The 26,139-nt window shown below is 38.6% G+C and overlaps 1 protein-coding gene across 2 annotated transcripts in view; it reads right to left on the minus strand.

The window, feature by feature from the left end:
• Positions 1 to 26,139, minus strand: part of Stam (signal transducing adaptor molecule) — a 205,710-nt gene that overhangs the window by 36,228 nt on the left and 143,343 nt on the right. For both annotated transcript variants that reach the window (XM_067151811.2, XM_067151810.2), the window contains exons 8-9: positions 25,485 to 25,558; positions 12,601 to 12,809 (exon numbers count right to left, since the gene is read on the minus strand). In XM_067151811.2, the coding sequence (XP_067007912.1) occupies positions 12,601 to 12,809; positions 25,485 to 25,558 (283 nt within the window). The remainder of the gene's footprint in view (positions 1 to 12,600; positions 12,810 to 25,484; positions 25,559 to 26,139) is intronic.

Raw genomic sequence — 26,139 nt, forward strand, 5'->3', positions numbered from 1 at the left:
TTGCAAGCTAACGTAATTAATTATTTCTCGGTTTTGAGTTCCCTTGTAACATTCTAAATTCTTCCTTTCATTTGTTTCGTTCTGTTCCTTCATGTTGGGTGATTAAGAACGCACAAGGTAACTTAATTTGGTAGTTATAAGGAATTAGTTGTAAGCAAATTTTAATTAATTGGCGCGCACTATTTTTCGGGTTTTGTAGTTAATATAGTTAAGTTACTTTAGTTGTAATGGGAAGGGTTATGTATAATCATATTAGATATAATTTAATGTAATGTCTGTTGGGGTAAGTTTAGAAGTTTATTGATGATTAGTTAGGGATTTTATAATGTTTTGGCACTAGGGTAAACTCTGGCAAATTTTCTTTTAGTTTTTTAAGTTTCCTAAATTCTGAAATAGCACTTGCCAGGAGGGCTGGGGTTTCCCAGAAACATGAGAGGGAATCTCCCTAAGGAGGCTTGTAATTGTTAATGAAAAAACACAAAAAACCCACCCTCGAAACTCAAGGCTCCTCTTAAAGTCATCAATAGTTCAGGCCAGTGGCCTAAGTTCTTCAGTTCCAAATTTCTGCTGCGTATGTTTATGTTCCAGTTACTGCGATGCCACTGACATTTCAACCTGGGATATCTATTTGGAGTCAGCAACGCACCTATTGGCCACTAATGTCTGATGGTGGAATGGAAAGCTGTTTAATGGTGACAGTAGTCTGTGCTGTGCCATCTGCCTTTGCCAGTTATGGACCTGTTCACTAAGTTGGGTGGGCTGTGCTGAGGCTGTATGTGAGCAATGGTTGGACTGCAATTAGGATGGAGACGTTGGCAACGGCCGCGGTCAACGACTTCGTTTGACAGCGATACCAATGCTCTACTGGTTTTTGCCTGTATGGACGTTCCTGAAGAGAACGATGATAAGAAATTGTGGTGTGGTGCAATTTGTGGCGTTGTGAAAATATTCTGATCTCCATTAAGCCTCCCATTTTAAGTTCATTTAGATTTTGTTATTTTTGGTAAATTTTTTTTGTCGAGCAGAGCTCGACTTTGGGAGGAGGAGAATGTCACCGGTTGGTGGGACGGAGAACTGAAACTACTGTGTGTTTGGAAATGTAAATTTTAATTTTTTTATTTGTCTGAAGGATTTAATTTTTTTTGCAACTCTGGACTCTACTGGAATTTTGTGTAACTGAAATAGGTTTGTAAATTTTTTTTTATTATGGAAACATCAAGAAACATTGAACTGTATGAACATTTCAACATGCAAAAGTGTTCTGAAGTGATTTTTTTAAATGTAGTTTTTATGTAATCTGTTGTAAAATTTGTAAGGTGATTTATTTTGGAGCATCCTGTACCTGTACCACACGTGCGGTTTCCTATGATGAAATTTTGGTGTTGTAATCGTAATGTTCCAGAACTTGTGCAATTGCAAACGATGTTAAAATTACCATATATGGTAACGAGATTTCCTATTGGCAAAAAGGTCCAGGAATCTAGGGTAAGTTTGATCTTATTGGTTGATTGTAATCGGGCCATTTCCGGCCTTGTGGCCGGCTTCGGAAAATGATGCGCGAGCTCGGCGTCTTTTCCATCCGACCGCCCTAGCGAGCGTTCGCGCTCGAGGGCTACCCTCGGGATCTCCTGCCTTTCCGAGGTATGTGTTATTTCAGTGTTTTTGCAATGTTTTCTGGTTTCGTTTCATTTAGTTTAATTCCTTTTGTGTTTCATTATTTCTTCGCTTAATGTCATTTTAAAGTTTAATTTGATGTGTCCGAGTTTACCCTAGGTTCCAATTGCCGTAGTTTCTATTCTTTCATCCATTAAATACTTTCGTTTTAAACTATACCTTTAATGTAGCATCACCTTCATTGTTAAAACAAGTTTTATGTTAAGTTACTTAGGTATGTCTTGTTTCCGTGTCGTGGAACTTTATTTTGTAAAACTTTCTTGTCATTTTTAATATAGTTGAGCTAGAGGGTGTTTCTTATAAGTCCTTTCTCCCCCATAACGTCATACGTTTCCATGGACCTCAGTAGGGCTTCCCAGCACGTTCCACATCCTGTCTTAGTTCTCATTTTTAGGCCTGTAAGTGTTCCCTGTATTTGGTTTATATGAATTCTCCGCCACTGCGTCATATTTCTACCTCCTTATTCATATTATTTACTACAAGTATTATTATATTATTTCTATATTGTTATTATTATTATGGTAACCGTAATTGTCCCGAACAGCGGTAACATTTGTTATTATTTTTATTCATGTACGCGCTCAAAGTCGCGCGGTTACACATAGACCAAATAAACACTCTACAAATTATTATTGAACAGTTTAATGAATACAATTCTGGCCTGTATTTTCTGTTTGTGGACTTTGAGAAGGCTTTTGATTCATTGAAAAGGAACACCGTAGAGAACACCACAGAAGTACGGCATACCAACTAAAATCAACAAAATCATCAAAGAGATCACTTCACGTGTAAAGTAATCCATGGAAGGAAGCTTTCGGAGCCTTTCTCCATAAATTCTGGTGTGCGGCAGGGGTGTGCCCTATCTCCAACTATCTTTCTCCTTGTTCTGGATGACGTCATGAGGAAAATTACGGAGGGAAGGCAAAGAGGTATCCAATGGGGATTGGATGATAGACTGGAGGCTTTTGAGTATGCCGATGACTTATGCCTATTGACTCAAAACATACTGATATGGAGGGAAAGATACAGGATCTGGGGAGAGAGGCAGGAGCAGTGAGCCTCAGGATAAATGCCTAGAAAACAAAAGCAATGAATATCAACGTGAAGAGCAAACAGAAATTTAGAGTCAGTGATTGAAGACATTCAAGAAATTGATTCACAATTAAGTATTTATTATTTTCCACCTAGTCGATACAATGACTGCTTAAGGCAATTTAATGGTTAAAACTGGTACATGTTTTGTATATTATCAACATCTTCAGCCACATAACACTGTTTAGATGAAAAATACATAAATTGACAAAGTAATGCTTTAGAGGAAGTGTCCTTAAAATTAACATAAGATTGACAATACTAAGACAAACAAAAAACTCAAGAGAAAATATATAAATTATTTCTACAATTGAAAGGAGTTGTCAAGGAAACACTTGTACAATATTCCATAGAGAATATGCCCTAATGAATATTCTTATCTTAATAATTCATGAAAAAAGGTCAATTTATAAATTAAAAATTATACAATTTATAAGTAATTGTCGAAATGAAGAAATCCAGATGTCACAATGTGGCTCTTATTATTAATGCAGATGAAAATATAAGTAATTCCTAGTAGTCAATTCTTATTAAGCCTGCTTTCCTTTGGAACAGTAACTCCTGTCTTGGCAGTGTGGTTACGCAGGATGGAGGAGCAGTTGCTGATGTCAAAATGAGAATCCACAAAGCAAATGCAGCACTCATACAACTCTATCCGATATGGAGGGCCAGAGAAATCTCAATGGAAACCAAATTTTGCATTTTTCGAACAAATGTAAAAACAGTATTGTTATATGGTTGCGAAACCTGGAAAGTTACCTCACAGATCACTCAAACTACAGGTATTCATAAACAGATGCTTAAGGAGAATTAAATGCATTTTCTGGCCAAAAGTAATTTCAAACGAAGATATTAGGAAACAGAAGAAGAGCCCATTGGCACACAAATGAAGCAGAAGTGGAAATGGATCAGCCACACACTGCGGAAGAAGCAGGATGCAGTGGAGAGAAAGGCTCTGTTTTGGAACCCCCAAGGACAACGGACGGGAGGTAGACCCAGGAAGTCGTGGAGAAGCAGTGTGATGGAGGAGGCAAAACAAGAAGGGAAGACGTTTGGAGAACTCAAGACCCTAGCTCAAAATAAGGTATTCTGGCACTGTTTTGTCGAAACCCTATGCTCTGCAAAAGAGTAAAAGTCAAAGTAAGTCAATACATTTATTCGCAGGCGTCATCACTGGTTTAGAGCAATGAATAGTTATCCTTTTAAAAATAAGTTGAACTGTTTGCAACTTGTATTGTTTTAAAATGTGAACATTTGTTTTTATGTAAACTATGTCTTCTAGAATTAAGTCTTTTCTTAGGGATTTTGGAAATCTTTAACGATCACTGAGGAAGAGAACAAACTTCGTTCTCGAGACATGTACAAAACCAGTACGTATTTGTATGTAAATGTATGACTTTTTTTTTTTGATGAGAATAACACAGCATGTATTTCAACCAAATCAGACAGTATCAGAAAAGAAAACAAAGAATTTTATTCTTCTCCTAATGACAGGCAGCACCAATTACCATTAAAAAAAATTGTGATTAGTTTCTTTTTGGTCCAGCAAAGCAGTATAGATAGCATGTTGGTACTCATATTTCACAGATTTTTTTTCATTCAAACACTTCATAAGTTTGCAATTCCAAATTGTCAATAAGAAGTTGCAACAGGCATTGGAGATAATCCTCAACCTTGTGCATCTGTCTGTGACAGTCTGCCACAACTGTACCCATACAATTTAATTGTCAGAAATGAAATGGAAGTATCTACAAATTCTAGTATTCATTAAAAAAAGAATAAATATACTGAAATTCAAAGAAATGTAATGCAACTGAACTGTATAAACCTAACAAATGGCTAGTGTGAGATGGTGTAGAAAGTCAGCAATGTGTTGAAAATGTATAGACATTTGAAATGTGGATTTGAATGTGTGACTCTCATAAAAGTTTGCCTCAATGTAAACTTAAGAAATCCTGAGCACTGATTTACTTTCAAATTACCATGGCTGCCTGCCTGCCTCCCAGTGTTGTCCAGCAAACATTCTCTCCACAAGCATCACTAGCAGCTTGTCCTTGACTGTTCTTGACATTGTAAACTCTGTAGGGTGTTTCTCAACGTACTTGCACTTGTTTTAGTTCATTTTAGTACATATTAAAAGCAGAATCAGAGTGTTTTGGTAAGTTAATTGTTTGAATTAGCGATTCTAAATTGTAGCCATAGCAGCTTGTGTATTAATTGTGAGTTTCTTTAACTTCAATTATTCTGCATGCACTTTCAATGTTTATCAATCAGCCATAATATTTAATTGTTGTAGACGACTGACAACCAAAATTTTACATTGTTGCGTCCCATACTGCAAAAGTAACAGCAGGAAAGCTAAAGCGATTTCATACCACTAATTCCCATATGATACAGACCTCAGGCAGAAATGGCTTAATGTAATTGTTGGAGATAATTTTGTGCCTAATTGAGAATCAGGAACTTCTCATGAGTGCAAAAGGCATTTTCTTAAATCTGACTTTCAACCTGGACTGAAAGTGAAGGCTTTTCCCAGAATATTAGAAGATTATCCTGCCCACAAAGCTTCTGAACAAAGTCCTGAACAAAGAAAAATAACTAAATATGATGAGAATTATGTAAAGAAAAGAAAGAGAGAATGTGAAACAGTGGATACTGCAGCCGAAAGCGATGTTTTTATTGCTGAAACAGAATTAAAATCTTGAGCCGAGAGAAGTTCAGACTGAAAACTATGAAATTAAATTTATTCAAGCAGGAAAGCCCGTGTCTTCTCTCTGATTCAAGCTGTGGCACACCAACTTAAAAATAAAGAAACTAGAAATGGAAGTGGAATACCAGAAGAGACAACTGCAGTAATACGAAAACAAGTACCATGCATCTTTAAATAGTACTCTGAATATTAATTAATTCCGCTACAATGACTTGTACAGCCATCACGAGTTCCACATTCATTAACATGCAATGACTGGTACAACCGTCGCCGTGTAGTCAAGCCGGAAATACGTTTGACTATCGATTTCTTTCGATTGTGGTGATGTACTTTAGAATTATGATCCTAGATACTGCTAGTGTGTTTACATGCCAATGTTATTATCCGAAGGCCATTTTGTCAACGTATATTTTGCTTCTAAAGTTGGTCATCTTGTTCATAAAATCAACGCCACAGAGGAAGATGTCTTGTAAACATTGCATCGCGAGGAGGAAGAGGAAAGAATTCTGCAATTTCTTCTTGATAGAGGTAATGAAGATAACTCAATGATCTTCTAATAGTAGTTTTGGCAGTGATAGTGCGTCTGAGAACTGCGACTCCGCTCATGAAAGTGATGGTGAGGATGAAGATAACTTCATACATAACCTCACCACATCGAACAATTGGAACTGGAATTTGGCCCAGTAATGTTCCGAAAGGCAATGCGTGTGCAGTTGTTGGGGAGCTAAATACTACAGTCAGAAGGCGTCTGGGTGATAAAGCTACAGAATATGATGCGAGTCAGCTCCTTATTGACATATTTGGGAGGGAATTTGCAAGGAAACCAATGCCCATGCAAATAAAACATCAATTCTCTTGAAGAAGAAAAAAAAAAAACAATAAAAAGGAAGTTGTATGACAAAGCTCACTGGTTCCCAGTCACTGCAGACGAGCTAAAAGCACACTTTGCTCTTTGTATATTGATGTCACAGTCATAGAAATCAACACAGCAAAGTTATTGGTCTACACGAAGGGTTGTGGAGTTCCCTGTATTTGGAGAAATAATGCCCGACAGAAGATTTGCAGCAATATCAAGATATCTACACTTTGCCACAGATTCACAAGAAACAGAAAGGGACAAATTGAGAAAACTAAGACCAGTAATTGACCACGTCTTGTACAGATTTCAGAAAGTTTAAACTCCTGGTAAAAAAGTAGTTACTGATGAAAGCCTCATGAAGTTCGGAGGTAGATTATGTTACGTCCAGTACAATCCTTAAAAAAGGGCACGATCTGGACTGAAAATCTACAAAGTATGTGAGCCTAAGAGTGCATATTGTTGGAACTTCAAGATTTATACAGGAAGAGAAAACCAGGATGTGGGTAGGGTAGGGGGTGGAATCCAGTTGGTAACAAGTGAAAAGGTAATCCTTGAACTCTGCAAAGAATTACTTGGTGTTTGGAGAATATACATGGGCAATTGGTATAGTTCTCCTACATTATTCACGCTATTGTTGGAAAGGGTCACTAATGCAATTCGAACAGTGTGACCAAACAGAAAGTTCATCCCACCTACCTTCAAGTCCACAAGTTTGAGAAAGGCGAGCTCACATTTACCTCCTCCAATGATCTCTTAGCTATAAAATGGATTGACAAGAAGCCTGTGCACATTATGTCTACAGTACATGCTACACCACACGTCTTAGAGGTTGAAAAGAAGTATGGCCAAGGTAAAAAGGAACTAAAGCCAAACACTGTAGTAAACTACAATTCAGTAAACGTTAACGTGGATTCAAATGACCAGCGCTTAGCATCTTACCCTCATATGCGCAGGTATGTAAAAGGGTACAAGAAATTGTACTTTACTTGCTGAATGTGACACTGCAGAATTCTAGCTTCATTCATGACATGCTGAGCGCAAGGAAAAAAAAAGAATGAGCTTAACATTCCGAGTCAACGTTGCTGAGCAAATTCTGGAAGATGTCACCCTTCCTGATTACGCCACTAGAGGACGTCCATCTCAAGGTAGCACATCAATGAGACTACAGGGAAGGCACTGGGGTCATTTTCCTAAAAAGATTGCTCCTACAGCAAGTAAATCAGCCCCATCAAGGAGATGAAAAGTCTGTTTTGAGCATGGGATCCGGAAGGAATCTTGCTTCGAGTGCAACAAATGCAAAGTTGCCCTCCACGTGGATGGATGTTTCAAGGTGTACCATACCTTAAAAGACTTCAGTTAATTGTAGTAATTTAAACTCTAACCTAAAATGACGTTGGTTTGGTGCAGTATTCTTCTGTAACCATTTTAGCAACCATAACATAAAATGTAGGAAAAATAATCGCATTCCAAGGTACATTTTTCAAGGAAAATATCTGCATGGCAATGGGTTAACAAGTGTGATCATATACAAAATGTTCATTTATCTTAGAGAAGTTGTAAATTATCAGCAAGAAATCGCCTGGATGGTTAGAATACACAGTAAATCACTGTGTGATATGGGAAATCATTTTCCCGAAAAGGTACATTCATCCAGGAATAATTCGTATAAATTGCCATCGAGGAAAACTCTTAGTCACTATGTTGGAGATACATCATGTTAGACAGGCATGACACATCTTGTTAAAGACAGACTTTCATTAGAATCTGTATGAATTAATAACATTGGAAAAAAGTGCTCTATAATTGTTGCCAAACTGTCAAACAACTGTTATAGTATGATAAGAAGTTAGACACATTGTTTCATCACAAAGACGCTTCTCTTTTCTTTTGCTGGGCTGAGTGGCTCAGACTGTTGAGGCGCTGGCTTTCTGACCCCAACATGGCAAGTTCGATCCTGGCTCCGTCCGGTGGTATTTGAAGGTGCTTAAATACGTCAGCAGATTTACTAGCACGTAAACAAACTCTTGCGGGACTAAATTCTGGCACCTCAGCGTCTCCAAAAATCATAAAAGTAGTTAGTGGGATGTAAAGCAAATATTATTATTATTATTATTATTATTATTATTATTATTATTATTATTACGTTTTTTCTTACAGATAGGTCTTGTGGTGAAGTTGGGAGAGGAAAGGGCTAGGAGTGGGAAGGAAGCGGTCGTGGCCTTTATTAAGGTATAGCCCCAGAATTTGCCAGGTGTGAAAATCGGAAACCAGGGCTGCCGACAGTGTCGTTCAAACCCACTATCCCCTGAATGCAAGTTCACAGCTGCGCGCTCTTAACTGCACAGCCAATTCGCTCTGTAAGACACTTTTCAACATCTCTGAGCCTCTAAGAGGTGTCCACTCAGCAGTTCATGAGAACAATTTATTGTGTTTTTCGATATGCAGTTTATCTACTTGTTACAGAATTCCTGTGGTGTACTTTCCAGGGTAGATCTTAAGAGCTTTAACCCTGTCAGTAATAAAACATGTCGAGGCTTGTGGGTCTGTGATTTTTAGTTACTGCAAATATGATGAGAGGATTTTCCAACAGGAAGGAAATAAAGCCCCAAATATGTCATCCAGAAGACTGAGGCAGACCTTTGTTTCTGGCTTTCGACCGCTCTTATCTCCTGAAGAATGTTAGAAATGCACTGCTAGCAAAGATATAGATGAATCTGAATAAATAGCTGGAGAATATGAAATGCAGTCTAAGGAAATTCTTAATCCTGTTCCATTTTTAACTCGGAAACATATCGCACCATCCAACTTCGAAAAGATGAATGTGAAAAGGGCGAAAGAGACATTTTCTAACGAGGTCATAACTAACTGCTTTGGAGTGTTTGAAGGACAATTCTACTCATTTTAAAGCGCAAGCTGTAATGCAACAATAACTTTCCTGAAAGTAATAAAAAAAAAAAGTTTGATATTCATCATGTGAGCAGTACTAATTTCCATCAAAATCAAGAGAAAATGCACTTCAACAAGGAAGACAAGTTTGATTATGTGTGGAAAAAGAGTTTCTGGCATACCTAGCACAGATCAAAGAATCCTGTTATAAGATGAGATGGATTTTTTGAGTAAAGACACTTATGAAGCCATTCTATTGACTAAGTTCAGTGTATTAAGTAGCTGTTGTCTTCTGGGTTTCATTTTATCCTTACAAGAGCATTTAACAGCGACATTTCAGGAAGCAATGACATACTGTATTCAGCATACTGCAGGGCAACCCACTCACAAAGAAGAAAGAAGAGACTTACAGATATGGACATATTCCAGCAGGATCAACTGGGACAGAACATAAAGCAGACTACATTTACAGATTCAGTGAAGAATACTTTAAACAACCTTAAAAAAAAAAAAAGTTTAAATATCCACTTGATTATTTTGCATCCTGACTGAATTGTATTAAGCTAAGTATAATTTCCATGCAATGATGCTTGGGTAAACTTGCAGGTCTTGGATTTGTTGCAATGAAGAAAGCAACAACAATATACATAGGAGGTTTTATAGTTCAGCAACTACAGAAGAAGATTAAGTGTGTATTACGTTGTGGTCTGGTCGGTACATGTAAAATAAGTCCCCTATTAACAGATGTAATTTACAACGGGGATACATCGGACAAGATGCATTACCCCACTAAACAACTTGCGTGGATTACAACCACCACAACTTTGTTTGTGTGCGAGGCTGAGTTATATATGTCCAGTAGAGTGTGTGAAATGTTGACTGAAATTGTTCTAGCTACTTTGTATGAATTACCTTTACTGAAGTGCACGTCATCCGACATCTGTCAAACTGTTAAGCAAGCTTATTTGTGAAGATATAGTTCCAGTTCTTCTTGATGAAATTAGCACAAAGAGACCAAATGCTTTGAACATGCTAAATAACTCAATAACATGCTGAATTGTCAGAAGATACATCGGGTTTAAGCTGCGCACTGTCCTGCAAGAGGGTCAACCTACTAGTGCCACGAGGTGAGAAGAGGAGAATCTTTGCATTATAACTTGTACGGGGGATTCTTTTAAGTAGAGAGGCATTAAAGGCATAGTAGACAGCAATGGTTTTACACTCTCATGTAACGTCACACTGGAACTTCGGCTCCAGTCACTTTACTGTACTACTGTAGAGAATACAAAATACACTGCTGTTTGTTGAAAATGAAACACCACGACCGAGAGCTGTGATCACAATGCAATTTATTCCACATATCAGGGACATGACAAGACACAAATGATTACAATTACAGAACTGTACATGCACGGTGACCGTGGAAATTCAGTTCGGCGTAGCACCACCACGCGCTGCAATCAGAGCTGCTAGACATCTTGGCATGGAATCAAAGAGCGCTTGAATATGCTGCTAGGGAATACTCTGCCACGCGGTTTGTAAGCGCGTCCATAAATCATCAACAGTAGCTGCAGGAGGACCTGAACGAACAAGGTGCCGACCAACCATATCCCAGATGTGTTCAATTAGTGACATATCCGGCGAACGGGCAGGCCAGGGAAGCAGTGGCATCCGTTGTTCTTCAAAGAAGGCTTGCACTTTCCTCGCCACATGCGGCCAGACATTGTCCCGCTGGAATATGGTGTCCGGAACGGCCTGCAGGAGGGGCAGTGCCTCGGGCTGTAAAACCTCCCTGATGTATCGGTAACTGTTTAGATTGCCCTCAAGACGTAGGAGGCGAGATCATATGTTACAGGCAATTGCGCCCTAAGCCATCACACTTGGCGTTTGTCCGCTATACCGCCCAACAATACAGTCTGCCCGATGGCGTTCACCACGGTGGCGTCTAACGCGTATGTGGCCATCATTGTAGGACAAGTTGAATCAAGACTCGTCCAAAAATCTACAATTTTCCAATCAGCACGCCAGTGTCGGTGTTCACGTGCCCATTGCAGTCTACGGCGTTGGTTGCTGGTCAATGGAATCCGGCGCAATGGCATGCGTGCCACCAGTCCGGCCCTCTGAAGATGCCGTCGAACCGTCGATGCAGACATCCCCACACCCGTTGCAGTGCTCCAACTTCAAGCCAACATCGTGGACGAAGCTGTTCTGTCCGTTAGGGCTAAGCGGACAAGATGGCGGTCATCTCGCGCTGTGATCACATTGTGTCGTCCAGTGCCCTGTCGGCACTGTGTACGGCCCTCTTCTCTCCACTAGTTCCACATACGTCTCACTGTTGAAGCAGCGGACCCTGTACGAGCCGCAGTGTCACGGAACAACAGACCCATCTCGCGGAGCCCTATAATTCTGCCCCTTTCGAAGCCACTCACATGCTGATATTCCCTCCTGTGATGTCGGCGAGGCATAGTGGCACTTAGGTACAAGTTTCCACTTCGTATGACGGCTCCACACTGACTGAGCGTTGCGTAACACTGCCCTGGCCGGTCACACACAGAGGGGCACTGCTGGGTCTACGTTCACGCCATCTTTCTGCAACTTAAAACACTTATTATGGTTCCACTGTTCTACATGTCCCCTGATTTTGGGGTGTTTCAAACCGTTGCTTCTGAGTGTTTCACTTTCTACAAACAGCAGTGTATTTCAAACTTCATTATGATTAAAGCTGGTGTGGTACTTCCCCTCTCAAAATCAATATTAATAGTGGAATAGTCAAATAATTTCATATATATATACTCCAAGTCCATTGGACGATTCCTTAAAAAAAAAAAAAAAACAAAGCAACTGGAAAAAACTTAATCGATGCAGTATTTGATTATGAACTGTGTACATCCATATCCTGACAAGAGAAACCAGGACACTAGGTGCCTCAAAACAGCAAACATAAGTATCATGAAATATTCTTTAGAGTTCCTGAATGGATGGGTATTTCCTGTAGGAGATACAGCACATGATGCGCTCCTCTAGCTATTCTCTCTGAATTTGGCGATTTTATTCCAGAATAAGATTTACTTCCGATTAATAACTTTGATGAAAAGAAGAAGAAAAAAAACCACTATGGCATTAACTCTTACAGAGCTTTTAACGATGGAACGGGCTTCATGCTGAAAGTATTGTACATTTCAGAAGTAACCTCGTTTCCCTTATTCATTTAGTTCACAATATTCTTAATTTATTCTATTTTCTGAGAGTCTCTTTGTAAATCTGACAATTTTGCATCATAATGATGCAATTTTGTCTTGGTTCGTGTTATGAACACAAAATTTTCATTTTTATGACAAATATTGTGAGCACAAATAAAATAAAATCACAGTGGACCTACATGTGATGGGGACTGCTGTGGAAAACCACCATAATGCATTGGCCTGGTCATAGTATGATAGGACTGTGGTGTAGCAGTTTCTCTCATAAGAGTATGATAGAGGTTCAAAGCATCCACCAGATCGGCACTAAGCTGAGTCAACTGAGCGTGCTTTCGGTCGACCCGTTCGAGCTCCTGATCGATCAATGGACCCATGGCATTCACTTGATCTGCAATATAAAACATGCAATTAAAAACTAGCAATGTCCTCCAAGTAAATATAGCAATTCTAAAAGAACGTAAATCCAAAGTTTCTCACCTGAAACCACATCCAATGTTCCTATTACAGAGTTTTTTGCAAAAACAAAGACATACAAATGAAGGCTACAGAAACAATACAAAAGGGATATCACCTACTTTTTATGTCATATGAAAAAAAGGGAGAGACATAACTAGGCCTGGAACAAGGAGATAGATGTGGAGTGGTGAAAAGACAATGGTAAAATAGAGAACAACATTAAGACTGACCCAACAGCATTTGGTATGCAAACATGCAGACAGCAAAAGTAGACGATCTAATGGCTCTTAAGATTACACAACTGTGAAAGGCATACAAAAATATGTTAGCCAAACTGAGCGATTATGGGATCTGAATTGGGAACATAGTTAAGGAAGAACAATGGTGGTCGGTAAGAGGAAGATGGAAAGATGCCATAAACATCCCAACCTGGCGGGAGCTGGACGAGGGAGTTTGATGATGATTATGATGGAGTGTTATAAGCAATCTGAGAAAAGTTAAAAATCGCACTCAGAACTCCTTCCACAGCACAGGGGTTAACAGTTAGCCTCAAGTTTCCTCACATGAGTGCACATGGCTTATGTCAGGTCCATAAAGCTGCACTGTATCACCTTCACCAAGGTAGTTCACATATTTCAGTCCTAGTTTTTCTTCTGATTGACTGAATATTCTTCTCATTCATTGCACCTTCAGTGCCAGTGTGAGAGTTGTCACAAACCATTCCTTTACATCTCTAACATCCCTTACAATGCGACAACAGTACTTCCAGGTTTGCAACTTTAATGATTTTTAGCTCCAATTACAACAGCTATTACACAGTGAGAGGTGAGGTCTCTAAGAAACCACGTTCAAACACAAGACACTGATACCTCAGAAGAATTGCTAAATTCTGATTGTGCTTTAGCAGCAGCCTCAACCATAGATTCATCTGAAATTTTTGTAGTAGCTTCAAGGATATCTTCTGTATTGGTGGAGGCACAAAACACATTTAGACCTTTTAGTCGTTTTGGCATAAACTACCCTTCTGCTTATAGACAGCACTTTTTTTTCTTCCCTGACACTGTACTGTTATAAAATTTACCTGCTTCTGAACATGATATGCAGTTAACTGTCACTTTATAGCCCAAACCTCATAAATTACAGAATAACCCCCATTTTGTGCGATCTTGATTTAGCGTAAACTGCATTTAAAGGAAGAAATTTCAAGTCCCAAAAATGATTACATAATACCAATGCAATTTTATATTCGATTTAACATAATTCATGTTACGGCAAAACCTGCATTTAACATAAGAAAATGTTAAAGACTTGGAAGCTTGCCAAGGATGATTCAAGGCAGAAGAGAAATTTAGAGCGTGGGCACTTGGAGCTAAAGTGATATGTCAGACTCTGATACACATCAAACTGCGGCTGCGTAGTGCAGAAGAAGAGAGCCCCATTGTAATGACAATATTATGTCCTTTGAAAATTCCTATATTAATCTGGCAATATCCTTCGGTTACATTACAGGCAAATTTGGGTGTTAGCTTTTCCGTTATCAACATTCATACACTACTCCAGCGTTTACACTGAATGTGATCGATCACCTTCCATATCAATTGCTTGCTACATGCACGAGCAAGGTTTCCTCGACATTTAAACGAGCGACAACATATTATTTTACAATGGCGAAAAATGAAAGTATCCTCCTATTCAATACATCATATATTCCGTCATTAGACGGAGTAAACAAGTTCAGACATGTTTCGGCTCGTTTGAGCCATCTTCAGTGAAAAAATTAGGGGGGTTGGAATAATTTACATAATTTTTTTTTTTTCACTGAAGATGGCTCAAACGAGCCGAAACATGTCTGAACTTGTTTACTCCGTCTAATGACGGAATATATGATGTATTGAATAGGAGGATACTTTCATTTTTCGCCATTGTAAAGTGAAAACCGTCAATACGGAATGATTCTGATATCTTGTAACATATTATTTATTTTAAACCTTTCAAACTTTTATTTGAAACTTTACATAACACTCAATAACAATGTAAAGTTTTAATGTGGAACAAAAAATATGATTGATTGAAAAGGTGGTCATTTCAAATAAAAGTTTGAAATAAATAATTAAAAGGTGCTGTCGACGTCTATTAATGATGCTCTTGCAATTTTTAAGAATGAAACTGAATATGCGTGTTCGGACTATTGGAATTACAAAATACCATGCTAATGAGTAAACCGCTGTTTGGAAAACATCCATGAAAATTTCTGAACAAACCGATTTATGTTTCATAACAATTTTAATGTGTTATTGTGCAATTTTGGTATCTTTTCAGACTTATAAGGTTACATACGATTTTCCATAAAAGAACCTAAAACTGAATTAAACTGAAGCAGTTATGCACTCACCAACCAGAATCTATAGTCAAAAAGGAAAGGTTAACCATGGGCTCACCCTGATCAGGAAAAAAATAGCAAAAAATATTCCCAAATAACATTGAAAACAATTTCTTAACCAACTAAGAGATGTAGAGAGAGACCAAGTTTTAAGAGGTGTGCAATTAAAAGAAACTACAGAGCTGGTTACAAATAAAGGTTTGTAGAAGCACTTAGTTAATTCGCAGAGACTTGCAGACTGAATGCTAAAAGGCGTAACGGTGTACAATGAAGATGTATGTAAGTGATAATGATCCACCGCCTAGTAAACACATTTACCCTGTGTATAGGCACCGTGCATGTCGCTCTAGCGGCCGGGAGGAGAACAACAAGTGAGGCAGACTCCAGACTCGCAGTAGCTGTTCTGAGTGAGTGTGTAGTTACTCCGATGAAAGTGGCAGAGAAAAGGAGATCAAGTAAACGCAATTGTTGTGTTGTCGGATGTTCCAATACTTACGCAAATACAGGAAGTGAAGTACAATTTTATTGTTTTCCAAAACGAGCGATAGAAGTGGACCGAAGGAGGCGATGGATACAAGCAGTTAACCGAACGAAGTAAGTAGGTCTACACATACGTACTGCACATGTTTGCAACAAGTTCAATTGATCTGATTTAATTTCATTTTGGTTTTAATTTTTAGCACTGATGGATCACTTTGGCAACCCACGACTTACTCAAGAATATGTAGTGCACATTTCAGCGGAAACAGAAGATCTGGACATCCACTAAGTCCAGCCTATGTTCCGACAATATTTCCGGATGAATACAAGAAGAGGAATGTGTCGCCGGGGCCCAGCTTACAGCGCTTTCATAGACAACTCAAGCGACTGAAAAAGGAAGAATCAGACGGAATATTTTCGAGTACAGTATGCCCAAGTAACATAACCAAGGATGCATCCGTGGGAACAGAGGCATCTGATTTTCATTGTTCAGACTTCATGTTTTCTTGTTCAATACATGAAAACTACGTAAATACACAAACATGTATTCCACTTAATTTCGGTCTGGGAGGGGACATTACGAAACATGATCAAATGTGTGGAACGGAAGTCGATCATGCAGACATCAAGGGTTCAGGTTTCCAAGGCTACAATTCCATAAGGAACAATACACAAATGCGTGATTTAACAGGTGTGAACTTCAACGTCTTTGCCTTGCTGCTTGCGTTATTACCAAACTGTAACGTTTCGAATTATGTAAAGAAACCAGATTACTGATTTTCCTAGTGAAAATGAAAACCGGACTGTCCTATTCTGCTTTGAGAGTGCTGTTCGGTGTTCACAGGACAACAATTTCACGTATTTTTACGACCGTGCTTATGCAACTGACACTGCGTACGAAACATTTCATATTCTGGCCTAGTAAGGAAAGTGTTCAAGAAACAATGCCTTCAGCATTCAAGAGAAATTACGGTAATTGTCGAGTCATTATTGACTGCACGGAATTTAGGGTTGAACAGCCTCCCCAAGTAGATCAGAGAGTGTATTTCTATTCTCAATACAAGGGTTGCTACACTGCGAAAGTTTTAATTGCAATCACGCCTAGTGGTATGATCGCCTTTAAATCTAAATGTTACGGTGGAAGAGCTAGCGACTCATTCATAACAACCGACAGTGGTTTACTAACTTTCCTTCAACCTGGCGATGAGGTCATGGGTGATAAAGGATTTCCTGGTATCAGAACTAACTTATCTGGCCGCGGTGTGGTAATCGTGACACCACCGTTCTTACATGACGGGAGATTAACAGTTGAGGAAGTTGAGAGTACTTACAATATTGCGAGTGTTAGAATTCACGTAGAAAGGTGTATTCAAAGAATCAAAATATACAATATACCGGTATTACAGAAATTGCCAACAGAACTTTTTCCACACGTGGATGACATCGTGCATATATGTTTCGTGTTAACGAATTTGCAACCTCCAATAATTAAAGAATAGTTTAAGAATTGTTCTACCATCAGTTTGTTTTATATATTCTCTGTTTACATTTTGATCTGTTCAATGTTCAAAAAACAAGAATTGGCAAATAAATAATTATTTTTATCATTATTATTATTATTAGGAATACCGCTAATTTATGGCAAGTAATTATTGAAATAGAACTTTGTCATTTTGGTGAGACATTCCTCGACATACTTATTGTCCTGGTAAATAGGTATTGTCAACTGTTGTGCTTTGCTATATACATATAGATCACATTTTTCCAAGCCAGTTATGTACATCAGTATTTGTATTTGTGTGTAATACATATGACTTGTCTTTAACTGTATGTTATTTTGCTCATCAAAGTAAAGATAACGTACTCGCACATTTCCTGACTCATCTACTATTGGTTTATCTTTACACGAAAATGGACACTTAACTTCTAACACTCTGTCAGCTACATTTCCTCTGAGAACTATGCCATCTGGAGATCCAAAAATCCAAGGTTGTTTCTTGTGGATTATTAACCCACATCGAATAACACGAACACCAAATGAACTTCCATAGCATTCTATTGCTTCACTTTCCATTTCACTTCCGTAAGAAAGATTGTTCAAAGCAGCTCCCCCAATTGGAGATTCAGTTACAAATGCGAGAGCTAAAGTATCGAAGTTATGTCGCCTAGTTTTGATCCGATGTACTTTCGTGCTAGCAGATATTCTTATCTTTCTTTCTTGAAACCACCGAGGGCTTCCTGATTGAGATAGAGTATCCAGGGAGATTTTAATTATATGATCTGTATCAACCTGCACTTTGCTGGTAAAAAACATTTCGTCACTCACAGTGCGAAAGGTGTATTTGTCTGGCAAGCGCACGTCGTTAGAGACTTGTAAATGTAATAGCTGTGTCACAATTTCCTCACATTCTTCTCTCTCCACATCACTACCCTGTCTATCAATGAGATGACTACGGCCCTGCACGATTGTTCGATTTCAGTATTTGCTTCTGCTCGAAGCATTGTACGAAGACTGCAAGGGATGTGTTTTAAAATATTCTCAGTTAATTCGAAGGGGGGAAGAGATGTCCTCAAAGTCTTTTTACCAAACAGTTCTTCTACGCATTTGCCTTTTCTATATTTTTCTGTTGACATTGTTTTCGGGCTCGGTTTTCCCCATTGTTGCGGACGGTCTGTTTTGGAGACAACATTTTCATTATTTATATAATACACTACCGCAGCCACGTGTTTGTAAGTTCCTCTGGCGCCGGCAGGACAGGAACATTCGCTGGTAGAGACATTACAATTCTGGTCAACCTGAACACAAAATAAAAATGCGTACAACTTAGCAAACATGCATTAAGTAATCCTTACTAAATAAACTTTATAAATTGTTACCTAACTACATCTTGCCTACCTCAAGTTTCACGATATAAGGTGGCAAACTGACAGACGTTTGTCGGATGACTTTTCCTGTAATGTATCCGAAACCATTCAAAATTAACTCTTCAACGCCGTTCACGTGGCCACTGACAACAAGGTTTCTTCCTTTATTGCATGACGATTCACTTAGATCCCCGAATTGAATCGCTTTAAACCCGCAACTTGTTCGAATGTCACACATGTTGTACTGAGACTCTCGCACTACACCTCACCTCTTGTTTCAAAACGGGCCACTATGTAGCACTAGTAGTAGCATTTCGATGTATCTGCACGGTGCCTATATGGTAAGTGAGGATCATCAGTTATGGTTCAATGAACACCTCTTGCTTAGATAGCAGGCACAGTTTAACACAGCAGTAACCTTCAGCACAAACAGTACAAGTTGCAACTACAGTGTAGTGTGTAGGTTAGATATCTCTTGTTTTATTGTTGTCTTTGTCTATAATGTGTCATGGTGCAATTTAGGTTATAAAAGATTTCCAAAAAAAGGTGTGCTTTCTATTGAAACCTCGATTTAGGTTTAAAAAATAAGGTCCCTCTGAAAAGGCTAAATAGGGATTAGCCTCTAACTGTACTGGAAGACTTAACAGCTTTAAAACATGTTGATTTTCCTGATCATTATCAACAGTAACTTTTCAGAGCCATTCACATTTTCCACAAATAGAACCGTTACTCTTTGCTATCTGCTTTTCCTGCCACTGCATTTTTCTCCCTTTAAATGTATTTTATCTGGCACGCACTTAAAAAAAGAGCCGTTTCATCTACGTTGAAGATGTTTTTCGGTTCATAATCTGCGATGAGATACCACAATCCATTTAACCACTCATTGGCGATTACTTCGTTAACTGAATGACTTTCTCTGTACACATTCTTAACTATATATATATTCCTTAAATGCAGTAAACCAACCTGAGCTTGCTTTAAATATAACAATGCCTAAATGTTTGGTAAATTCTTGTGCGTTAGCATGCACTAATGTGCCACTTAATAGAATGGAACGTTACGATCACGCGACTGTTTGAACCACTGTAAAACACTCATCAATATCTGAAAATTCACCGCCTCTCATTATTTTCCTCTTCTCGCAGTTTTGTAAAACCTAGCTTTCCATGATTTTGTCTATTTTTTACTTATGTTGACGTGTTCGGCGATTTCAGTCTTGTTCTTTACTCCTGTTTCCACTTCTCTTAGCACTTCCAACTTTTTTTGGCAAGTGTTGAACTGTTGTATGCACCGAGTTTTAACATTTTGAACACAATGAGAAATGAAAGGTTCACATTTCAAGGGGGAAGCGGAAAATTTCCAGTGGCCAAGTGTGGATGCCCATAGCCAAGGGAGGGTCAAGGTGATGCCGATCGCACTCTCATCGACAGTCGTCAAAATAACGTCTAGGTCTGTTAACAATAACGACTACCTGACCGTAACTGGGAAGCTACAATTACAATAGAGAATTTTTGGGAATTATCTGAACGCTTCATCTTGTGGAACCATTACAAAATTGCAATAAAATCCTGACTTTGAATGATCCAAATTTAAGTTTAGAACATTCAAATTAAATATATTTTTTTTTCATTGATCAGAATGGGGATGATGTAGATGTTGTCCCATAGGGAACCTAAAATATTTATCCTGAATGAGTAAATTTATAATACCAATATAATTATATAAGGGTCCGTTATTGGACATTATAAATATAATATATAATATACCAATATATTGGTATTACACAATGGGGATTTCAAGGGGAATTAGCTTTTATTTGAATTATCCAATTTTATAATCATCCAATATCGAATTAACCAGAATCCACTGTATAGAATAAAACCTTGTTAATTCGAAGTCATTGGGACGCAAAAATTGGACTTCGAATCACATGATTACGAATTAACTGCCGAATTGTAATTCAGAAATGCCAACCCTTGCAGCGTCACAAAGTATTCTAAGAGCCGTTACTACATGCAATTAACAATGATTGCGTGCAATTAACAATGATTTCAAATGTCATGAAAAAAGTTCCAAAATGTATCCATCTAACAAGGTGCATTTACAGTATTCAAATAACACACTTGGACAACTCACCGGCAAACATAACCTCACGCAATGAAGAAAAAGATTCAAAGTTGAGGAAAAATATGTACTGGCTCCGCTGTGCAAGTGGATTACTGTAATGTACGAGTTTTAGATGCCTTGTACTTGCACAGAAAGTACCCAGTGTCCTTAAAACATCATGGCTTATTGAATTTTCCTATGACGAGGGGAGAAAGTCTCTTGCTTCCGTCTGCGTTACAACATAGACCAGTGAATATCCTTGTACGATTTCCCGCCATGGCACTTGTCCTTGGCCGCCTTGTCTCTTAATTCAAAATGCCAACTCTCGTCGCATCACAAAGTATTCTAAGACCCATCAATGCATGCAATCACCTTGATTCTAAGTTTAAACCTTTCAAATGCCATGGAAAACACTATTTCCGAAATGTATCCTACAAGGTGCAATTACATTATTCAATAATGCACTTTGATAAAACAATGACATGCATAACCTCACGCAACAAAAGAAAGAAAAAACATTCATAGATGAGGACAAATTATGCTGCCTCTCCTGTCCATAGAGTTGCGTCGATCATGAACTAACTAGTTAATTTCAACGACTCGTTTATTTGAACTGGTACGAGTTTGTTCATTCAAATATTTCAAATGGGTCGTTCACGCGAGCATACAGTATATTACAGGACGAAAACCTAAGCAAGCACCATCTATTGTAAGATGTATGTAATAGCTCGCGCCGCTAGTGCTGTTGCTATGACAGCTCATAATAAACTACCTCGTTCGTTTGAACGACTTCATTCATTGAACGAACTGCCGGGACAGCTATTTCCATGAAGACAGCACAAATGAACTACCTTGTTCATCAGAACGACAAAATAAGCTTGCACGCGAAAGGCCAATGCATGCCGTATTAATGGTCAAATTACAGCACATCTCCTCTCACATTTCTCAACTGGGGGGGAGAAGGAATTATACAAAATTAGAAAGCTTATCTGTCTCTCGTAGATATCATTTCTCCACTTAAGCAGGCTGGCAGTGGCGCTGTGCATTGGATAGCTGTTTTCTGTCCGTGCTAGATGCTCCGAAAGACAACGATCAAATTCCAAGTTCACAGAATGTCGTAATTGCCTGCTAGCTATGTAACTGAGCTCATGTTGGTTCAAGTCCGGTCCTACGCAAGATACGGTCCACGATACCCACGATGGGGTAACAATGTCGCCGCTTTACCTCTTAAAACAATATCCCACGTAATATTAATGAACAATATTGTTACTCGGATTTCTTTTACAAAAAAAGCGTTATTACTGGCAAGTAAAAAATCTTGCAGGATAGAATTTCGGCACCTCGACGTCCCTAGAAACCGTTACAGTAAATGCGGGGGCCATTAAACAGTTCAGATATTACTGTTCAGAAATAATAACTCCTCAACCCTTTTTCCTGTGAGGCGATTCCTATTCTCAGTCACTATCTGTTCTGTCCCATGTGTAATGATGTCTAATGAGATGTGGTAGTGGTTAAAATTAGGCGGTGATGGACAGAAAACAACAGAAGTTCATAATTTCAGTCATGACTCCCACATTGTAATATTAATGGAAATTTTGAGAGAATGAGATTTTACACACCAACAGAGCATATGAAAAGTTAACGGGCTTCTGATAAATTCACCTGCATACATCCTACCGTCAATGGGTAAAGTAGGGTTTCACACATCCCATTCTTATGAGTGTAGTGTCAGGCCTAAGGAAAAACGCTGGTTTTATAGAGTAAACACCGGACAAGTCTTACATCTAACATCGTAATATTAGTTAGCTATTCAGGAACATTCCTTATTAACAGGACGTTTCCACAGTGTTCGTCTTCCCTAGCTCTTTACCAGCTAAAAAGGAGAATTATCATCTTAGAGAAATGTTTTCCCATGGATAAAACCGGTAAATAGCTTCTCTCTCAAACAGGTGATTCAGACGCCCCTTGAACCGCCGAGCTTTAAATAGCGTAAGAGGTGGGGTACGGTCAAAGGCTATATGGTTTGTTGTTCATATTAAGGAAGGTCGAAGAACTAAGCAAGCACCATCTATTGTAAAATATACGTGCCGCTAGTGCTTGTTACTAAGATAGCTCATTAAACTACCTTGTTGATTTGAACGACTTCGTTCACTTAACAAAGTGCTGCGAGAGATACTTCCACGAAGGCAGCACAAATGAACTACCTCGTTCATTTGAACGACAAAATAAGCTTGCACGTGAATGGCCAATGGCGTGCTGTGTTAATGGTCACATAACAGCACATCTCACACACTTCTAAACTTGGGGAGAAGGAGATATCCGTCTCTCGTAGATACCATTTCTTCACTTAGGCAAACTGGCGGCAGCATTGGGTAACCGTTTCCTGTTCGTCCTCATAATAAACTAACTCGTTCATTTGAACAAAGTGCCGCGAGAACTGTTCCTATGACATCTCCTCATGAACGACTCAAGGCGGCGACCAGTATCGAATGAACTAACTGAATCCATCCCTACCTGTCGAAATGCTTTATCTGTTGGATTACCGTATCATTTGCATTTTTAGATGCTTTGTACTTGCACGGAAAGTGCCCGACGCCCTTAAAACGCCGTGGCGTATGGAACTTTCATATAAGGAGGGGAAGGGAGTGTCTCGCTTTCGTGTGCATTGCAACTCAGTACAGTGACCCCTACCCTTGTACGATTTCCTGGCTGGCACTTCTCTCCTTTAAAATTTTAAGTCCGTTTGGGCTCAGCATTGAAAAATTTAAAAATTTCAGTTTCATCGGTATTGACAATATTGTTCGATGTGTACGAATTGATTATATGAGCCACGCTTTTTCACCGACCGTCGGCATCGCCAGTGTTCGCAGATTATGTTTCTCCGCACAATGCTTGCAACGTGATATTGTGGTATTCCTTAAAACTCTGAATACAAAAGAATTACGATTTCACTCGAACTTAGCACATATGAAGCACACTGTAGACACACCGAAGTGAGTGAAAGTGCAGAAAGCTACCCCTGCACATTCCGGAAGACATCATGACGTGGATAAATTTTGAATTGAAATTACTCTGTAAAATACTATTTAAAAATATAACGGCAATTTTGAATTAAAAGTCTGAATTTTGGTAATAGGACTAACATTGTTCTTCAAACTACAAATTATCCGTATTTCGAATTAAACAATTTAAATAACACCAGAAGTGCCAACCTTTGAATTGGATTATCAGTAATCTCCTCCCGCCCCCGAGAAAAATTTCGAGTAAAGTCCAAAGCATGCTACTTCCTTCTCGATAATGACACCCCTTTCGCCCTTCCCTCTAACAATCTATTCGAAATTATATCATATTACAAAATAAAATTTGCACACAACCTGTACGTTCTGTGATAAAACAGGTAGAACTTCATAGGCTACACCGCTGCTCATTTCTTGTAGCTTGTTTCTCAGCTGCTTGTCAGTGTAGTTTTTCTTGAAGCATCCTTCCCACTGTGATAACATAAGAGATTCCAGTGCAGATATGCTTAATGTAGGCCTCACTTCATTTTCAATCTTTCTGTCAACTGTCAGGTACACTTAACACAGCAAATACAGGATTACCGAGGGATTTATAGTAGAGAAGATCGCCTGAGCTGCTTCATTCACAAGGAATTTTACAACGCTTATGGGTAGCAAAGGGAAGCCACAATCGAATAAGTATCCTTGCCAACTCGCAAGCATTAAAACGAGGAGGATTTAGGAGAAAGGCTCGAAGGGATTGATCATTTTTTCCTTCTTTTCTCTTTTTCTGTAGAAAATTATTTTTTCGTGATAATGTCAGCTTTTACGTAATAATTTCCCTCTAAGTGTAATTCCGTAACCGTGAGGTGAAATCCGTAATAATTATGGACAATCCGTAATAGCTGGCACCTCTGCGACACGCAAAACCGCACCTCATGTTTCTGGGAACAAGAGCTTCTTCGAATTAGGGCAGATTTTGAATTATCGAGGTCCTACTGTATATGTATAAAAGCATTTTGTCAATAATCTACGCTCTATTGACAACTATCCAGCAAGGAATGAGGCAGGGTTGCAGCTTATCTCTGTTTCCATCTTTCTTTTTAATGTGTACAAAGAAGAAGCAGTGAGAGACAAGTAAAATTAGGAAAATTAGAAAATTATGGTCAAAGGAGAAGTTAACCCCTCGGTGACAGGAGGTTATTCAGGCACGAGTGCTAAGAAAGTGCAATGATCTTTTTAAAAATTCACTGTTACAACAGTTTACTGTAAACGTTTCGAAATAATCTGAACTAGAGTCTCAAAAGAATGTAGTTTACATTCACTGACTTTATATTTACCGTACAGTCTACTAATGGAGAAGGGACCTTCCACATTTTATATGAAATGATAGTGACGTTCTTGTGCTCGTATAGGTTGTTTCACAATGCAATGAAAGACTGGGTAATCACTGCGTCAGGAACTTTGAGCCGAAGAAACGGGGAACAACAGTTCAAAGATTCAGTTAGCACAAAACCCAGGTTACTGGGACAATTAATTCACGAGAAAGAGGGCACGTACTTTGGCGTGTTGCATCATTCACTCTCACCTCGCTCAGTTCAGTTTACACCAAATTCACAGTAAATGATCAGATAATGTAGGGCACTCTCATAAAATCCCTAGAAGGCAGCAAGTTTCCCCAGGTATCTTCAAACAGAAGGGATAAAAATATTACATATGCACAATTTCCTACCAACAGATGTGGCTTCACGTTAAAACGTTCAGACCTCACATGACTCACCTTCCAGTGACAGAAGCTCTTCACTATCTCTCTGGTCCTCGCAAGGATCTGCCTCATGAAGTAGATGCAAAAGCCTGTTGACAGAAAACTTAATTAATACGAAACATATGCATAACCTTTCATACCCTACAAACAAAAAAAAATTATGTTAACATTTTTAGCAAAATTTCAAGAATAATTCATGTATCTTAAAAGTCTTTGCAAAAAAAAAAAAAAAAAAAAAAAAAAAAAAAAAAAAAAAAAAAAAAAAAAAAAAAAAAAAGTGTGTGCTGCAATTTAGAGCTACCGTATGAAATTTCCACTTAAAAAACAAAAACAAAAACACCCCGATAACCGTTAGGTTCTTCAGTCTGCTGAAACTAATTTTGAATCTATAAACTACCTGATGAAGAAAGAGATAGAATTACAGTTTCATTCTTGAAAGATCATCAGATTGTATGAAATTAAATCCAATATTTAGAAATGTATAGACTTATTTCTCTTTAAATACTTGAAATATCGGCAGTGTATGATAAGATCCCAATTAGAGTACGGTTGCACAAGTAATCAAGTTCACGTCAAGGAGTATCACTCAAACCAAGGCGATATTGGGCAATCAAAACTAGCTTATGTATACGGATCTCAAGATACAGCGAAGACCTACAAACTGCCATTG

This window comes from Anabrus simplex, chromosome 7, assembly GCF_040414725.1.
Source record: "Anabrus simplex isolate iqAnaSimp1 chromosome 7, ASM4041472v1, whole genome shotgun sequence".
Lineage (NCBI taxonomy): Eukaryota > Metazoa > Arthropoda > Insecta > Orthoptera > Tettigoniidae > Anabrus > Anabrus simplex.